The sequence below is a fragment of the Leuresthes tenuis genome, unplaced genomic scaffold (genome assembly GCF_036924035.1).
Source record: "Leuresthes tenuis unplaced genomic scaffold, fLeuTen1.0.hap1 SCAF_14, whole genome shotgun sequence".
NCBI lineage: Eukaryota > Metazoa > Chordata > Actinopteri > Atheriniformes > Atherinopsidae > Leuresthes > Leuresthes tenuis.
In genome coordinates this window covers 13,013,422-13,027,922 of record NW_027325368.1, presented here as the reverse complement: position 1 = coordinate 13,027,922, position 14,501 = coordinate 13,013,422, and the positions used below count along the sequence as shown (strand labels likewise).

Sequence of the window (14,501 nt, the reverse complement as noted above, 5' to 3'; positions counted from 1 at the left end):
ACACTTATCAATATCACTTCAGAAACACTGGTATGATCATCTCTAATAGTAGAGATAAGCAGCCTGCGTTTCTGTTCAAGTTGTAAGTCTTATATCTGTCAGACTAAATGAAATGTGTTTCAGAAATGTCTTTAAAACAGAAGTTTATAAGACAAATCACTTTTCCGTCATTGAGAGAATAAAATCAAGCCTGAAAAATACGCACTTTCAACCTTTCAACCTTCTTTATAGACCTCATTCTGATGCTGCAGAAATCATTCTCTGGGATTACACAACACATAAAAAAAAATGGTTAGGTTTTGCCGCAAGTGATTCAGAGTGGACATGGTGGATTATTTTGGCCCAACAGACAGCTCAGCTGCAGAAGACTGGAGATGAAAAATTTCTCCCATGGGATCAGAAACTAAAAAAAATATTATCATAAAGTAGAGGCTATAATAACTATGACTTAATATGGCTGCAAAAATCTATGTTGCCCCCTCCTCCTTTGATTGATAGTATGATCCCTGACCCTGTGGGCACACATCAAAGAAAACAAGGAAAGAGGGGAACATCACTGCGTTACTAATACATATAATCCTCTAAATGCAAAGGGGGTCGACGTTTATTAGAAGTCATGACAGGCATAATTCTGCTGAAGATGTTACTATCTGGTGATATCTTGCTTTGTTTGGTCCATGGACACATTAGTGGAATTAAGGAGAGTATAAACTGACACCTACTCATAATCTACTGAGAAAACAGCTTTTCATAAAAATACAAACAAGTGACACAGAGGCTAAACATTTAAAAGAAACAAATGTTTTGCTTGGAAGATGAAAACCTTTTTACGCTCCCAGGAGAGAGCCACTATGACAGAATTAGTTCATTGATTGTTCAATATCCAACATATTGTTGCATCTCTTCAGAGAAGTTGATGAAACACACGGAAAGAGGTGAGTTAAAGCAACTCTCCCGAGTGCAGCAGGGTTATAGTTTCACAGGTTTGATCTACCCTGAGTGATGCCTAACTCCCCTTGAAGCCCATATTTTACCCTTGTACTTAAACCTCAGCTGGATTTTCCACACAAGAAACATCTCTGAATAAGTCAGGTGCCTCCCCGGGGATAGAGAGGAAGAAAGAGGAGGATGAAGCGGAGAAAGGGGAGGGGGGGGTTTAGTCTTCATCACATGTGTTTCTGTTCTTGTTTGCTGGGACAGAGTTCCCCCACGTCCTTTCACCCAGGCCTGCCTGTCTGTACAGAGTACAGACAGGGTGTCAGGAGAAGCTGCAACTGGAACATGGATTACATGAATAATGAGCCACTACAATGACAACAAGAAGGAAAAATCAGGGCCTTGAAAAGGAAAAGAATGAAAAGACAACTCTGATAAGAAACAACAGACGTAATCTTGACAGCAGATGCAGACACAGTAAACCTATCAATTCCACCGCTCCAGTTTGGTAATTTTCTGTCTCTGGAGAATTGGTAAATGTGTTTGTATTTAAGTAATTGAGCGGAGCTATTTTAAAATTATTTTTAAAGTTCATGAAATTCCGTTTCATCCCAAGGAGTTTTTGTGGCTTGTGTTTGTGCAAAAACATTTGCAGTTGTTTTGCTTTGCTTCTATCTATTTTGACATGTAATGCACTTTTCTCTGCACGTTAAAATACAGCTCTTAATGCAATCAAGGCAAAAGCTGTTCTGACTTAGATTAATAAGTGATTTTTATCAGAAATGTCTTCAGGACACATCCTGAGCGGCTGCTCACAGTGTTCATCCCGCGGGAGCCCTTTTCCAGACTCTGCAAAACTCTAAAAAATGTGTTGGTCACATTTTCAGGACATTTAAGCTGATGTATGTATACTCTCAACAAACTCGAGCTATTACAGTGTTTAGAAATACACAGGCTAATTGTTTGGTGATTTTGTGTTTGGATGTTAAATGCAAATGACTCATTTCAGTAGGATCGCTTTGGAGTGAGGTGCTAAAAACGCCATGTGGGTACTGATGAGAAGGTTGAGTGTTCAAGCCCCAGCACTGTCATTGAGCATAACCCTTAACTCTATCTGCTTCAGGGGCATCTTATAATGCCGGACCCCGTGCTCTGACCTCGGCTTGTTAGAATCTGGTGACGTAAACATCGGGAAAGATCTTTTCTGCTGAAATGCTTTATAATATATGCCCTTTCTCCTGACATCTTTACATTTTATAGCTGGTGGATCGACATATACATACTGCACAGGCCGACAGCCTTTGTGCACTTTTCCGCAATTCTGTTTGGAGTCTTAGAGAGATTTACCACAAAAGTCGATGAAAAAAAAACCACACATTCCTGGGCAATAACCCCCTGCTATCTCTGCAACACTGACCACTTTGATTGACTTGAGCGCGATGACCTTGCTCCATTCCCTTCCACCAGCATTCCGGTCAATGCGAGCAGAAAACAGGAGCACTGATAACAGATGCCCAGATGGGGAGATCTAGATGACAGACAGCTTCCTGCTTCTCATCTTCGATGAGACCATTGTGCCGTGCACACTCAATGAGGGTATATGCTACAAGAGGTCAATACTGATAGCGTAAGGCAAACAAAAACGTTCTTTGTGCTTGGCTGTTTCGCTGACTTTTTCTCTTGCTCTGTACTTATTCAATTTCCTGCACGGCAGGAGAGGGCTTCCTTATCTGAGACTGTTTATACCTGCAAATCGGCTGGTGGCCTTTTGTTTGCAGGTGACCCGCCCTGAGGTGACATTTAATTCCTTGACAAAAAATGTGTGGTCATGCTCTGTGGCACAGACTCTCAGCCTGAGGAGATTACTAAAACAGCAAATGCAACAGAGCCACATTCATGGCCTGTAGTGAGAGCTGGCCTGCAGACACAGAGAGAAAGAGACCTAACACACATCATTACTCTGACTCACATCATATATGACCATTAGCCATGCAACAGCAAGCGAAACCTAAACCAGATCATGCTGAACCATAGTGGAACCAGTTTCTTCTTATATTTGCTCAATCAGTCTCCCTGTCTGAAAAACAGGCATTCCTGTCATAACTGTCTTACCGAATCCAACACAATCTTTTTTTTTATTGATTGCCGTCCTTTCCCCACTGTCAACATCTGTTTTAACTCCAGCATTTACAGTGTAAATCCGACCATCAGTAGCAGAAATGTGAGCTGTGAGCTATTGTGACATTTCTGGTATGGAACAGGGAGGACACGCAGACAAATGCATCACTTTGCATCACTTTGGAGCAATTTTCAAACACAGTAAACAGAACCGTCGCCTCCCTTTTTTTTTATCCTTTTTCTAACTACGAGCCGCTTTTCGTCCAAGTGGCATTTGTGTTCTCTTACACACTTTATGTGTCGGCTCTCTTTGACAAATTACTGCATCAAATATATGTCAGGATTAAAGATAAAACAGCTGAAGAGGCAGTGCTTACATAAACCCTGTTGCAAGTACTGAGAGCAGCAACATGCTTTGACTGCCTGAGCACAAAAATGTTTTAAGTTACCTGCTTCTGTTTTTGAATGTTTGTTTAGCTGTTGTGCCTTCTGTTCAAATGAATTAACTCTGACATGCCTCTGAGCTATTTAGAACTATTGGGAACATTATAACACAATAAACTCCAACAGGTTCTTGTTGCCTCCATAAATACTTTTTATTCTGCTCAGAAGCTTATTTGTACTTCTGGCAAACACCTCCCCAGACACGCTGAAAGGCAAAAACTCTGCGGCTTTCTATAATGTAGTCTTGATTTTATTTGAAACCTATCTGCTTCCTTTCAAGATTACATGCATTGTTTTGTTATGGCAGCTGAACCCTCCTGTGAAACAGTGTCTTACTGTGAGCAAATCTGAAAGTTTAGAATCTGAGGCGAGCTACTTTGTGGTTGTGAACTGGACTCATCTATTATTTGATTTAGGCTGCCTGGAGAAAAAGGAATAAAAACAAAAAAACATGCAGACAGCATTTGAGAAAGGAAATAGTGAGGTAGGCATGTGTTCCAATGTTTTTACAACTCGTTACTATAAGTGGTGTGAATTGGGCCGCTCTGAGATGCAGCAAGCAGATTTAAGGCATGTTTAATACGTGAAATCAAACTGCCAGACAACTGCAGCTCTTAGCCCATTAAATTAAGTGCTTGTTCATCAGCTCGCCGTATAACTGCAACTTTTACAATGTTGTCTGGATACAGAATAATGGTCTCTCCTCTGGAGGGGAAAGAGTCATACTCCAACACTCAAGGGCTGGATGGAAACATTTCTAGCTGCTTTTGCTTGACCAAAATCGTACTCAGGAAATCGCTGTTGCAATAAATCTAGGATGACCCCATCGAGGTCGATATTGTATTTCATTTCCTCCAAGTGAAATCCTGATCCTGGAGATTCATGTGGGTCTGGCTCATTTCAAGTTCATGTTCTTCTGTGATTCAAAACTTTCTGGGTTATTATTAAAACAGCATATTGTAGTGCAGTGTCATACAGAAATATACCTAGCGCACTGAAAGGCTGCAACAGCAGCCAGCGAAAGGGGCCAAATGCTGACAATACTGTATTACCAATTTAGGGAAAAAGAGAAATGATATGATTTTTTCCATCTCCATGTGGCTTCATATATGCAGGAAAGTCCATACAGTCCAAATGAGGAACCCCTGCGTTATTTCTTGAAACATTTCCAGTTGGGCAGAATTTCAATGAAAGACTTGTATATCACATTTTCCCCTTCCTCCCTTGCTTGTTCTCACCCCACAGATTGACCAGTCATCTGTAAATCTCCCACGGTTTAGCAGATAATTCATGATCGCCCTACCATGGACCCGCAGCATTCGATATGAATTATAAAATGGCAAGCCAAGCATATCAATGCATGACAGACTGGATGTGTATGGCCCGGGGCCAAAGAGGAGTTAGAGCACAATAGCTTCCCCCATTCAGCCAACCCCAGGACTGGAAAAACCAGTGTGGCACGAGGGAGGTTCCTCTATCAGTACAATGTATGGCACTGCTTGAGGCAAATCTTGGGCTGAGACATAGCGTTAACCTTTGTAACCTTTCAGGAGGAAACACAGGCATTCCGGAGTGTTCAACGTAGGAATCTTTAACAAACAACAAATTCTCCCTCAGCGAGAGGCATACAGTGTGTCATTCAGAGCAGTGGAGCTAGAAAACAGCTCAAATACCATCATAAAACATATTTTCAGGACTCGTGTTCATTTCTTTACTTTTCTTTTTTTTAATCAAAGGCTTCATCACTCAAAAAAAGAAAAAAAAAAAGTAGATTAAAATCTCCCTACACTCACTTTGGTCATGCTGGAACAGCTTCACAGGACGTTAACAAACACGGCCTGTTTGCCCTGATCTCAATCTCTACACAGATATGACGCAGCTATCAAACACAAACCACTTCATCTTTCACATGACACTTTTGTGCACTATTTAGATATGAAGGCTGAGGTGCCAGTTCTCCTTTTGATATCAAAACACAAAAAAGTGTTGTCACTGACTGCATGACATAACTCCCTCCCAAATCTGTCTTTCTTTCCTGTAATGACTTAGATAAGAGCTCTCATTCAGTCACAGCAGATATGCCGCTGTGCACATGCTCCACCTTTGTGACTTCTTCCTTTAAATCTGGTCGTCATCTCTCACATCTTTAGACTGGGCGGCACAAGGGTTTGAAAGATCTACAACAAATCCAATACCTGCATGACCTACTTTACTCTGGCAGACGCTTCATTTTATAGATCTGTAATGAAATGGCACAAGGATGTGGAAGTAATAGGGTGCACGTGACAAAGTCAAGGAAGAGCATACATAATATGAGGAATTTTGTGACTAAATTCCAAATATCAAAAGTTAAAAATAGATTGAATGAAATCGGTCAACATTTTCTGCGATAGTAATTTAATCTATTTACATTTGGTAATTACCTCTCTGCACAGCAGTTTTAATTGTCTGCTGTTCCAGCACAGGATTAAAATTTCTATCCAACACACAGGGGAGCCCAAAAAATGATGCATGCATGTAATCCTGCATTAGTGTTTTTAATTTTATCTCCTCACCTCCTCATCTAAAGAATGCAAATCCAAAATCTCTTGTGCTTTTAGTTCTGTTTTTGATTCCAACCAACTCCTGTGGGAAATACTGGCTTCTTGGCTGCTAAGTGCTCCACTATGTTCCCCACATAACGGCTAACTGTGCCTATTTACTGTGTGCTGCTGAACAACAAGTGCAAGGTGCATTTATCTCCACTTGCTGCAGATGAAAATGATGCTATGAAAGCAGTGAGAGTGTACTGAAACAGTACAGTTAAAAGTGTAACTGAACACTGAGCTGAAACTTATTGGCAAAACACCTGAGCAGAGTGGCAGGTGATACAGGTGATAATACTGCTTGGGTTAATCACACTTATTAAAGCTACCCCTTTAGCATACCGATTTTACACATTATTACCATAAAAATATATAATAGCTATTTAAAGGTGTAACTTTGACTGAGAGTCACTTTGCAGTAAACTTGTGAAACAATCTGAGCTTAGATAGGTGCATTTGTAATCATTGTGCCATGCAGAAAAATTCTGTTACAGTGAGTAGTTAAGCGAATAAGCTGATCGCAGAAGTAGCCAAAGATAAAAGTGAAACATTATTTTAAACATTTTAGACAAGCAAGTGAAAAAAGTAGAGTGCTCTGAGGATTTTCAAAGGTCTTGTTCCTTAATAAGCTTGTTAGGATGAAGGTTTCCTCACACTCATCATTACAAGGCCCAAGTAATGACAGTTTCAGACCGTCAACCTGGTAATGGACAGGAATGGATCTATCATTCAGGTTGCAGCCAGTGGCACAAGTAACATTTCACAATAGGGAAGAATAGATCCAAATAAATACCAGCAAATCCTGGCACCAGACACCACATGTTTGCAAAAAAGCTGAAGACGGGATGGCCATTCCAACAGGATAATGATCCTACGTCACACCAGAAAAATCCACAATGGATTACCTCATGAAGTGGAATCCAAAAGTGGACCAAAAACCCTCTCATTCCCCAGACCTAAACATTAAAGAAAATCTGTGGGCAGACCTTAAAACAACAATGCATGTAAGCATCCTAAGACTTACAGAGATGAAAGCCTTTTGCAGGAAAAATTCCCAAAAGAGGAACTGAAAAGCTGGTTGCAAAATAAAAAATAAAAATTCAAAAGTTCACAAATTCTGACATTTGTCAAAAAGGGTAGTACGACTGTCTTCCCCCCGTTTTTTCAATCTGTAAAAGATTGACATAAAAAAGTAATACTTAAGATGTTTGCTTTAGATATTGAAGATGTTTGTGATCTTGTGTGAACTTTATGCCTAGAAAATCGAATTGTTCAACTATCTAAAGGGAATGGAAATGTTGACCCCATTTTGTATGCCACTGCGTATTCCTGGCAGCCGTCAATTCTATTTGATTTTGCTCAAAGTTTGTCTGAACAAAATCAAAACTGGTGTTCGTTCTTTTCACCGGCCAGGAAAGTCAATAACAAGTGAGAGAAAAATCACTTTCTTTTCAGGTATGTCCGTGGTGATTCAAAGTGTGAGGAGTGTTTTGGGTGAAAATCATAACCTGATCATATCCTCTCCTGGTGAGGGACAGGAGGTAATTATCAAGCGGAGTTTGCATTGCAGGGACTCTGATGGAAACATAGATCATGAGCACCGGGATGCAGGCCCTCAGGGCCGGACAGGCTGAAGGTGAGTGGCATGTGGATAGAATCAGATATTGTTTTCAGATGGACCCCCACACACACACACACACGTTCCTTTATTAACGGATCGGCAAATATGCATTCTTGAGCCTGAGAGCGCTCACATCAACTGAAACCCAAGACCTGCACTTTCTGCATACCAGAGCAGTATTTCTCTCTAAGAAATTCAACAGGACTATTCAACTCTGTTTCCAAGCCAGACCAAATCAGAGGTCTATTCTTCAAGTACCTCAGCCAGGCTTTCTTCCATATTACCTAAAATTGCTAATCAAAAAAAAAGAAAGAAAGAAAAGCATCACTGCTTGAAATCCTCAGAGTGCTGCCAGAGCTCAGAGTAAGCTGTCTTTGTTAACAAATTGTACACCACAACCAGATCTAAAATAAGATGGGAAAGAGGGAGAAAAAAAGGGCAAAATTCAATTTTAAAAAGAAGCCCACAAAATAATGTAGTTCAGCATTTATCTGTAATCAATGCTTGGCACACAAGCATGTGATTTTGGGTTACTTTGTTTCCTCGTACAATGGGACTGAAAGGGAAGAAAGGAAATGATCATCATTAACACAGACATACCAACATCAGTGGTTTTGATGGGCGTATAACTGACGGGAGTGTTTTGTCACAATACTGGTAATTATAGTCAAATGTATTAATCAAAAGCAAGGAAAAGAAGAGGAAACAAAAAAAATAGGAACTCTGAGATGTCATTGCAGATTTAAAACAGATCCACATAATTTCAAAGTTCCTGACTCTGGCGTCCTGCTTTTAAAGGGTTCCATCCATGTCGTCTGCTAAGAATAATGTTATCAAGGTGCAAATAAAACATTGTGTAATTCTTTTCAAAGGCAGTGCTTCAACGTACAATAATAAATAATAAATAAATAATCTATTGTGAATCTTATGAAGCAGAAAAGGTGTAGTTATGAAACGTTGAGGGGAAGGACTTTGAGAGCTGCTGTGGAAGAAACGACACGTGTCAGTTAGAGTCCACTAGGTTGACAGGAATATTCAGTGAGTTTTGAATCAAGTGTCTGAAACCCCTCTTGGAAAATTCAAGGGGAAAACCACAAAATAAGAACTTGGCAACCTTGCCACATAGCAGCACTTCACTTCTCAAAGGTGGCCACGACAATGTGTGCTAATACATTCAACACATTCATAAGCTGAATAATAAGTAGCTTCTTGAAAGGTTGACAAGAAGTGCATTAATACTACTTTCTGCAGTGCAACTCCATGGTAACTTACCTTGTGAATAGTGAAAGCAGAAGAGAAGGAGCAGGAAGCAGGGAAACACTGGACACCTGCACGGTGCAGAGGCCATTGTGTTACTGTAATCAAACAGTCCAACAGGAATGATGGCTGATAGCAGAGGTTCAATGTGTGGCAGTGGAAGGATGGCGGGCTGGAGAAATTTCAACGATCAGCAGTTCTGGGAGAAGCATCACCACTCATCCTTTCATCTGGAAAAAAAACAAAAAGGAAACAATGCATAAAAATTAGGAAATAGGTATTATCATCTGTAACATCGCTTTGGCTTTCCTGGTATACTTTTGGTGTGTGTATTCAACATGTGCGCCATTCAACAGTTCATATGTAAGTTTCTTATGACATGTTGTCAAACAAATGTCTGAACACCATGAAAACAGAAATCCTAACTGTGATCTGATCGAAGAAACAAAAGCATTTTTTCCAAGTTTCTCACTAATATTAAAACTTTCTCACATGTTTATGAGGAAACCGACAAAAAAAAAGCATGTAGTGCCTGCCGCTTGGCACTTTCTAGCACTCTGCAGTGTTACAACTGAATGTTTACACTGCCTCATTCTCCCACTTCACAATGTTCCACCTTCCCCATTTACTCCCAGATCCCTGAGGGAGAAAGCTTGTCGCTCTGGCAACACGTTCACACAGGACGCCATTAGAGACACGTCTACTTTGAGAGTTACTTTTGTCTTCTTCCTTATCAAGGGGCGGCAAAAACAGTTCTTTGTCTGCAAAAGCGGCAAAAGGTTAGAGCCTAAGACAGACAACACACCAGACAGATAAGTAGCTTACCAAAATCAAACACTGAGGAGAGATGTGTTGTGTGTCATATGTGAAATGCCACACAGACACACACACACTCCCACACATATATGCATGGCTGTGCTAACATATATTCAAGAGCATGCATGCTCCTTCTAATGTGGATCCACTTTCAGAGACAACATCTATATACCCACAAAAGCAGAATCACAGTGTATCTTGTTTAATCTATAGTGGATGCTGTCCAGCATATCTCCAGTGAACACACACACACACACATTTATAGCCACACGCCCAGGATCAGAGTGAATATTTCCCGTGTCTGAATTCCGCTCCTTCGGAGCCACCCGTCATCTGCTCTGATTGTTTTCTAATGAACCTAAATCTAAGCAGCAGGGCAGTCAGCTCTGATCGCTCTCTGGGCCTCACCAATACACTTAGATATTTTTGGCAACATTAAAACCAACAAAACGTGGGGAGCATTTCACATTAACATACTGAACCATAATCTAAGCCACTATTAGATTAATTTTATATGTGTCCAGTGCCTGGTAGAGTTGGACAAAAAGCTTGCTGGATCCCGACCCAGTCTGTTGAAGCCGCTGAATATTTATTTTCATTTGAGGTCACAGCAGAAACTGTGCCAAGGAAACACACATACTGCTAACTTATAATTCATCAGCTAAACCTGGGTGGCTTCATAAGAATTGTGCTTTTATTTGTCTTGCAGTTGTTTATCTGGCAGTGGCGCCGAAGCAGATCAGATAAGAAAAGATGTGGAGGGGGCACGCTCTCCTGCATGGAAATTCTCACACTGCTCTCTACTCAGACAGCTCATACCAACAAGACTGCCACCAGTTCAATACAGGGGAGAATTAAATCTCCAGAGACACACGGGACTTCTTCCGCAGTCATTTATCATCCCCCAAGTTGGAGGCCTGGGGCCATGGGGTAACCATAATGGTGGCTGACAGTGGGAGATTGGAAACGGTTGGGGGGGCATGCCCCTGCTCCTCTGGCCTGTGGGACCTGCTGTGCCACGCAGCCCCTCCATACACCAGGGGGCGAGAGCCTGCCTGGCCTTTCTTGCCCTCGCCACCCCAGGATTCTACTCCTGATCAGCAATCGCCCTGCTGAATAACATGTCTCCTTTCTCCCTTAAGCTGGTGAAGGACACAGCCAGGCTCATCTTCCTAAAAACACATTTTTTGTTTGGTGGGATTTCTGCGCTGAATCGGTCTGGACTCAAGATAAACGGATTAGGCGATTAACAAGTAGATGCTTCACACAAGTACTGACAGACGCTTCATAATTCACATCAGGAGATGGGGTGGGGGTAACGGTTATGGGGGGGGGCTCAATACAATGATCTCAAGCAGAAAATTATTTCAGAAGGTAAGTGAGGCTTCACTAACCCCTTAGATATTGTGCAGAGGAATTATCTACACTGAGCCCCCTGACACCAGTGATTTCCACATGATGATCATCATGTTCAACTATAGCAGATAAGTAAAAAAAAAAGGTACACGGTTATGACTAACTTTCGCCATCTACACTATACAGTATGACTATATCTAATTCATTCAAGTGTGTAATATACACCAGTGTACAAATGATAAAAACTATTAATTTTCATCTGTGCATTGAGCTCCTCTTCCTAAAAAAAATACATATATACAGTATGTCCCCAAAGGTTTTCCCTCCACTAACAGTATATCTTTCTGGAAACAGGACAAAAGCTCCACCAATGAAATGAAAAATGATTCACAAACATTCATGACATCTGTTTTTCTTTTGTCTCTCCTGCAGACACTGTAAAAACCCAAAGAGTAAGATCTATCATCAGTTAAGATAATGGAGAAAATGACAGTCCACAGCAAATTTTTCACATGAGCATGATAGAAATAATAAGCAAGTATTTAAAAAAGGACAGCGAGCAATTAAAATATAATTAAAATAAATGGGCAGAAGGAGACAGCCCACATGTCTTAACATGAAATAGAAGGCTTCGTGCAACAGCCGGCTGAATGAATGTGAGGCTCCTTTGACAAAGCTTGTGTCTGCCTCACTCAAGCTGGAGAGGCGTCCAGTGAAAGAGAGAGTAAGAGAAGGGGGTGAGTTTGGGAGTTTCTAAGCCGGGAGGGACTAAATGGATGGGAGAGGGGGGTGTAGATGAGGAGAAGAAAGGAAGGGGGAGAAAGAAAGGGGTGGTGGGGTCACCAAGGAGGATTGACAGGCTGTGAGTATGGCCTGACCTCCTGGGTTTGCCTCCAAGTTTTCTCCACAGGCTTAGAGAAGACAAAAATAAAGCCCAGGAATGTTAATTTATTTTCAATTGTCATGATCGAGAAGAGAGCGTTAAAGAGCGCATATATACATATCAAGTAAGACTGAAACAAAACTAATACGCAAGTCCAAGTGTAAGCTGAAAACCTACAAGAGAAATAGAGATGTGGCTCTGTAGAGCTGGATCTTGCCAACACAATGATTCGTCTTCCACTCTTTGAATAACTACTAATTTGGAGAACTTTCTGCCCCACCCCCATGCCCTACATTCAGGACCAAAAAAGACACACATGTGAGTGGGGAATTTCAAACACCAGAAAATGGTTGATGAGCTCAAAGTGGGAGATGGGAACTACAGGAACTAAGAAAAACACAGCCTCAAGACACTTTTTTTTCTTGTCCTCGGTGCACCACAATATTCCCGGGGAGCTCTTTTGTCATGACAGTCCTGTCAGGGCTTCACTTTCAACTCCTGCAGGGACATGATGTCATTGCCTTGGCTCCACCAGTGATGAAGAGAAGTTGCAACCAGCTGCCAGAAACAGAGATGCACTGACACCAAGCACAGCCTGCCAAGTGTGCTTTATCAACACTTGGCTGATAAGATATACTACTGTTTAGATTAGCAAGCAGTAAACTGAGGTTTACAGCTGCTTGTGCTCAGACAATAAAACTTACTCAAGATATCTTAACTACACCTTAATCCCTTTTTTAAATTGTATTTATTGATAAGTAAACTGATAGGAATTATGACCATTCTGTAAACAGAAACCAAAATTGTCCAAATTGTCAGGGGTTTCACAATGCTGAAATGTGACAATTAGCAGGTTTCCTAAAATTTCTACCAAATCCCAGACTTTAGATTTTAATTCAACACGAAAAGATAATTATTTTTACATTTGATCCAAGAATTAGCAAAAACTTTGAAAAGAATAACTGAAATAATAAAATAATAAGAAGAAGAATAAATAGGACGTGAGCTACTTATTCAATCTTAATAACTTCTTGTTAGTTTCCATAAATACTTCATATGTTAGCAGGTTCTTTTTAAGATGGCTAGAGGATAACAACATTTTTCACAACATTTAGGTCAGGGTCAAAATGAGTTTCTGTAAAATCTAAAAGCCAAAAACTGCAATTCAAGGCAGGTCAAGCTTTTATGTGTTGTCTTCTTTTTATATGGAATAAGAATAAAATGAGACATTGGAGAAATAAAACATGCTTTTAAGGTGAAATGTCCTTCATTACAGCTAAAAAGGAAAAGGCCACAAAGAAGCCCCCTGAAAGGTGCAGTGCTTCTGTATTTCTTTTAGACCGCAGAACAGTTGGTGTGTTTAGCGGCTCTTGGCCAAATGATTGAGGCAGGAGATAAGATAGAGTGCCAAAAGGGAAATGGACATAGTAAAACAGCGAGGGTTGAGGAAAGAAGCTTAGTTAAGTAAAAAGAACAAAGAAGACTCACGCTGAACAACTAGGTTAGTGTCAAGCCAAAAACAAAGAGAGGGTGTGTTTAAAAACAGCTGTGCAGGGAAGCAGACACAAAAAGTGCAGAAGTAGATGTTTCAGTTGATGTTTTATGACTGTCAATGACATAATGAAACTTGCCTAAAATTATTATCATTATGTCTCAGCAGTAGAATTATAAACTAAATCTTATTTACAATGATTCATCACTCTTGTCTCCAGAGAAAGTCTTGAAACAGTTTGGTCCGACAAACTGCTGCAGTGAGAGGCAGCTGCTGATTTGGAGCTGCACTCACAGACAGAGAGAGAGAGGGGGGAGTGCTGAATGTCTTGAACAGATTTAAGAGCAGTTTTATGTTTTTTACCAACAAAACAATGTCCCGAGCAAACCATTTTCCCATTTTGTCATTTCAGAGCAACAACAACAGACAGAACATTTTGTTTTGCTCCAGTCTGCATGTATATTGCATGGTTTGTTTGGGTGTTTAGAGGATTGTGTATTCTCAGAATATGATTTTCAAGAAAACGCAGTTTTGAAATTGTACATAGGAGACCAATTGTGCTTGTCATAATTAAACAATCTGAGAAGCTGCAAATGGTGCATCTTTGGCACGTTGCTTAATTACTGATTGAAACAACTAATATATTATCAGAATCTTTGATTATTTTTCTGCAAATCGTCCCAGACTGACTACCATGACCCTGCTGACACTACTGTTTTATTCAGATTTGCAGCTAAAAAGATTTCCAAAAGCTAAATTGATCACATATGTATTTACAGAGGGAAATATCTGACTATGAATAAGATGGAAAAATATGACTGAAATGTCAGACTTTTAGACTAAACTTTAAGTAGTTGTTACTGTTAAGCTCTGAATTGAATAGATTGACCTCAGAGCAGTTGGTTAAGAAAGGTCACCAAAGATGAGAAGAAATCAGCTAGACACTAACAAGGAAAAAAAAGATTTCTCCTCTTAATCAGTCTCCTCATACAT

The 14,501-nt window shown here is 40.4% G+C and overlaps 1 protein-coding gene across 9 annotated transcripts in view; it reads right to left on the bottom strand.

Annotated features, from left to right (window-relative positions):
* LOC140268375 (adhesion G protein-coupled receptor L2-like) overlaps window positions 1-14,501 on the bottom strand; it is an 82,199-nt gene that overhangs the window by 54,419 nt on the left and 13,279 nt on the right. For all 9 annotated transcript variants that reach the window (XM_072363194.1, XM_072363196.1, XM_072363195.1 and 6 more), the window contains exon 2: window positions 8,977-9,191. In XM_072363194.1, coding sequence (XP_072219295.1) covers window positions 8,977-9,052 — 76 coding nt within the window. In that variant the 5' untranslated portion in view covers window positions 9,053-9,191. The remainder of the gene's footprint in view (window positions 1-8,976; window positions 9,192-14,501) is intronic.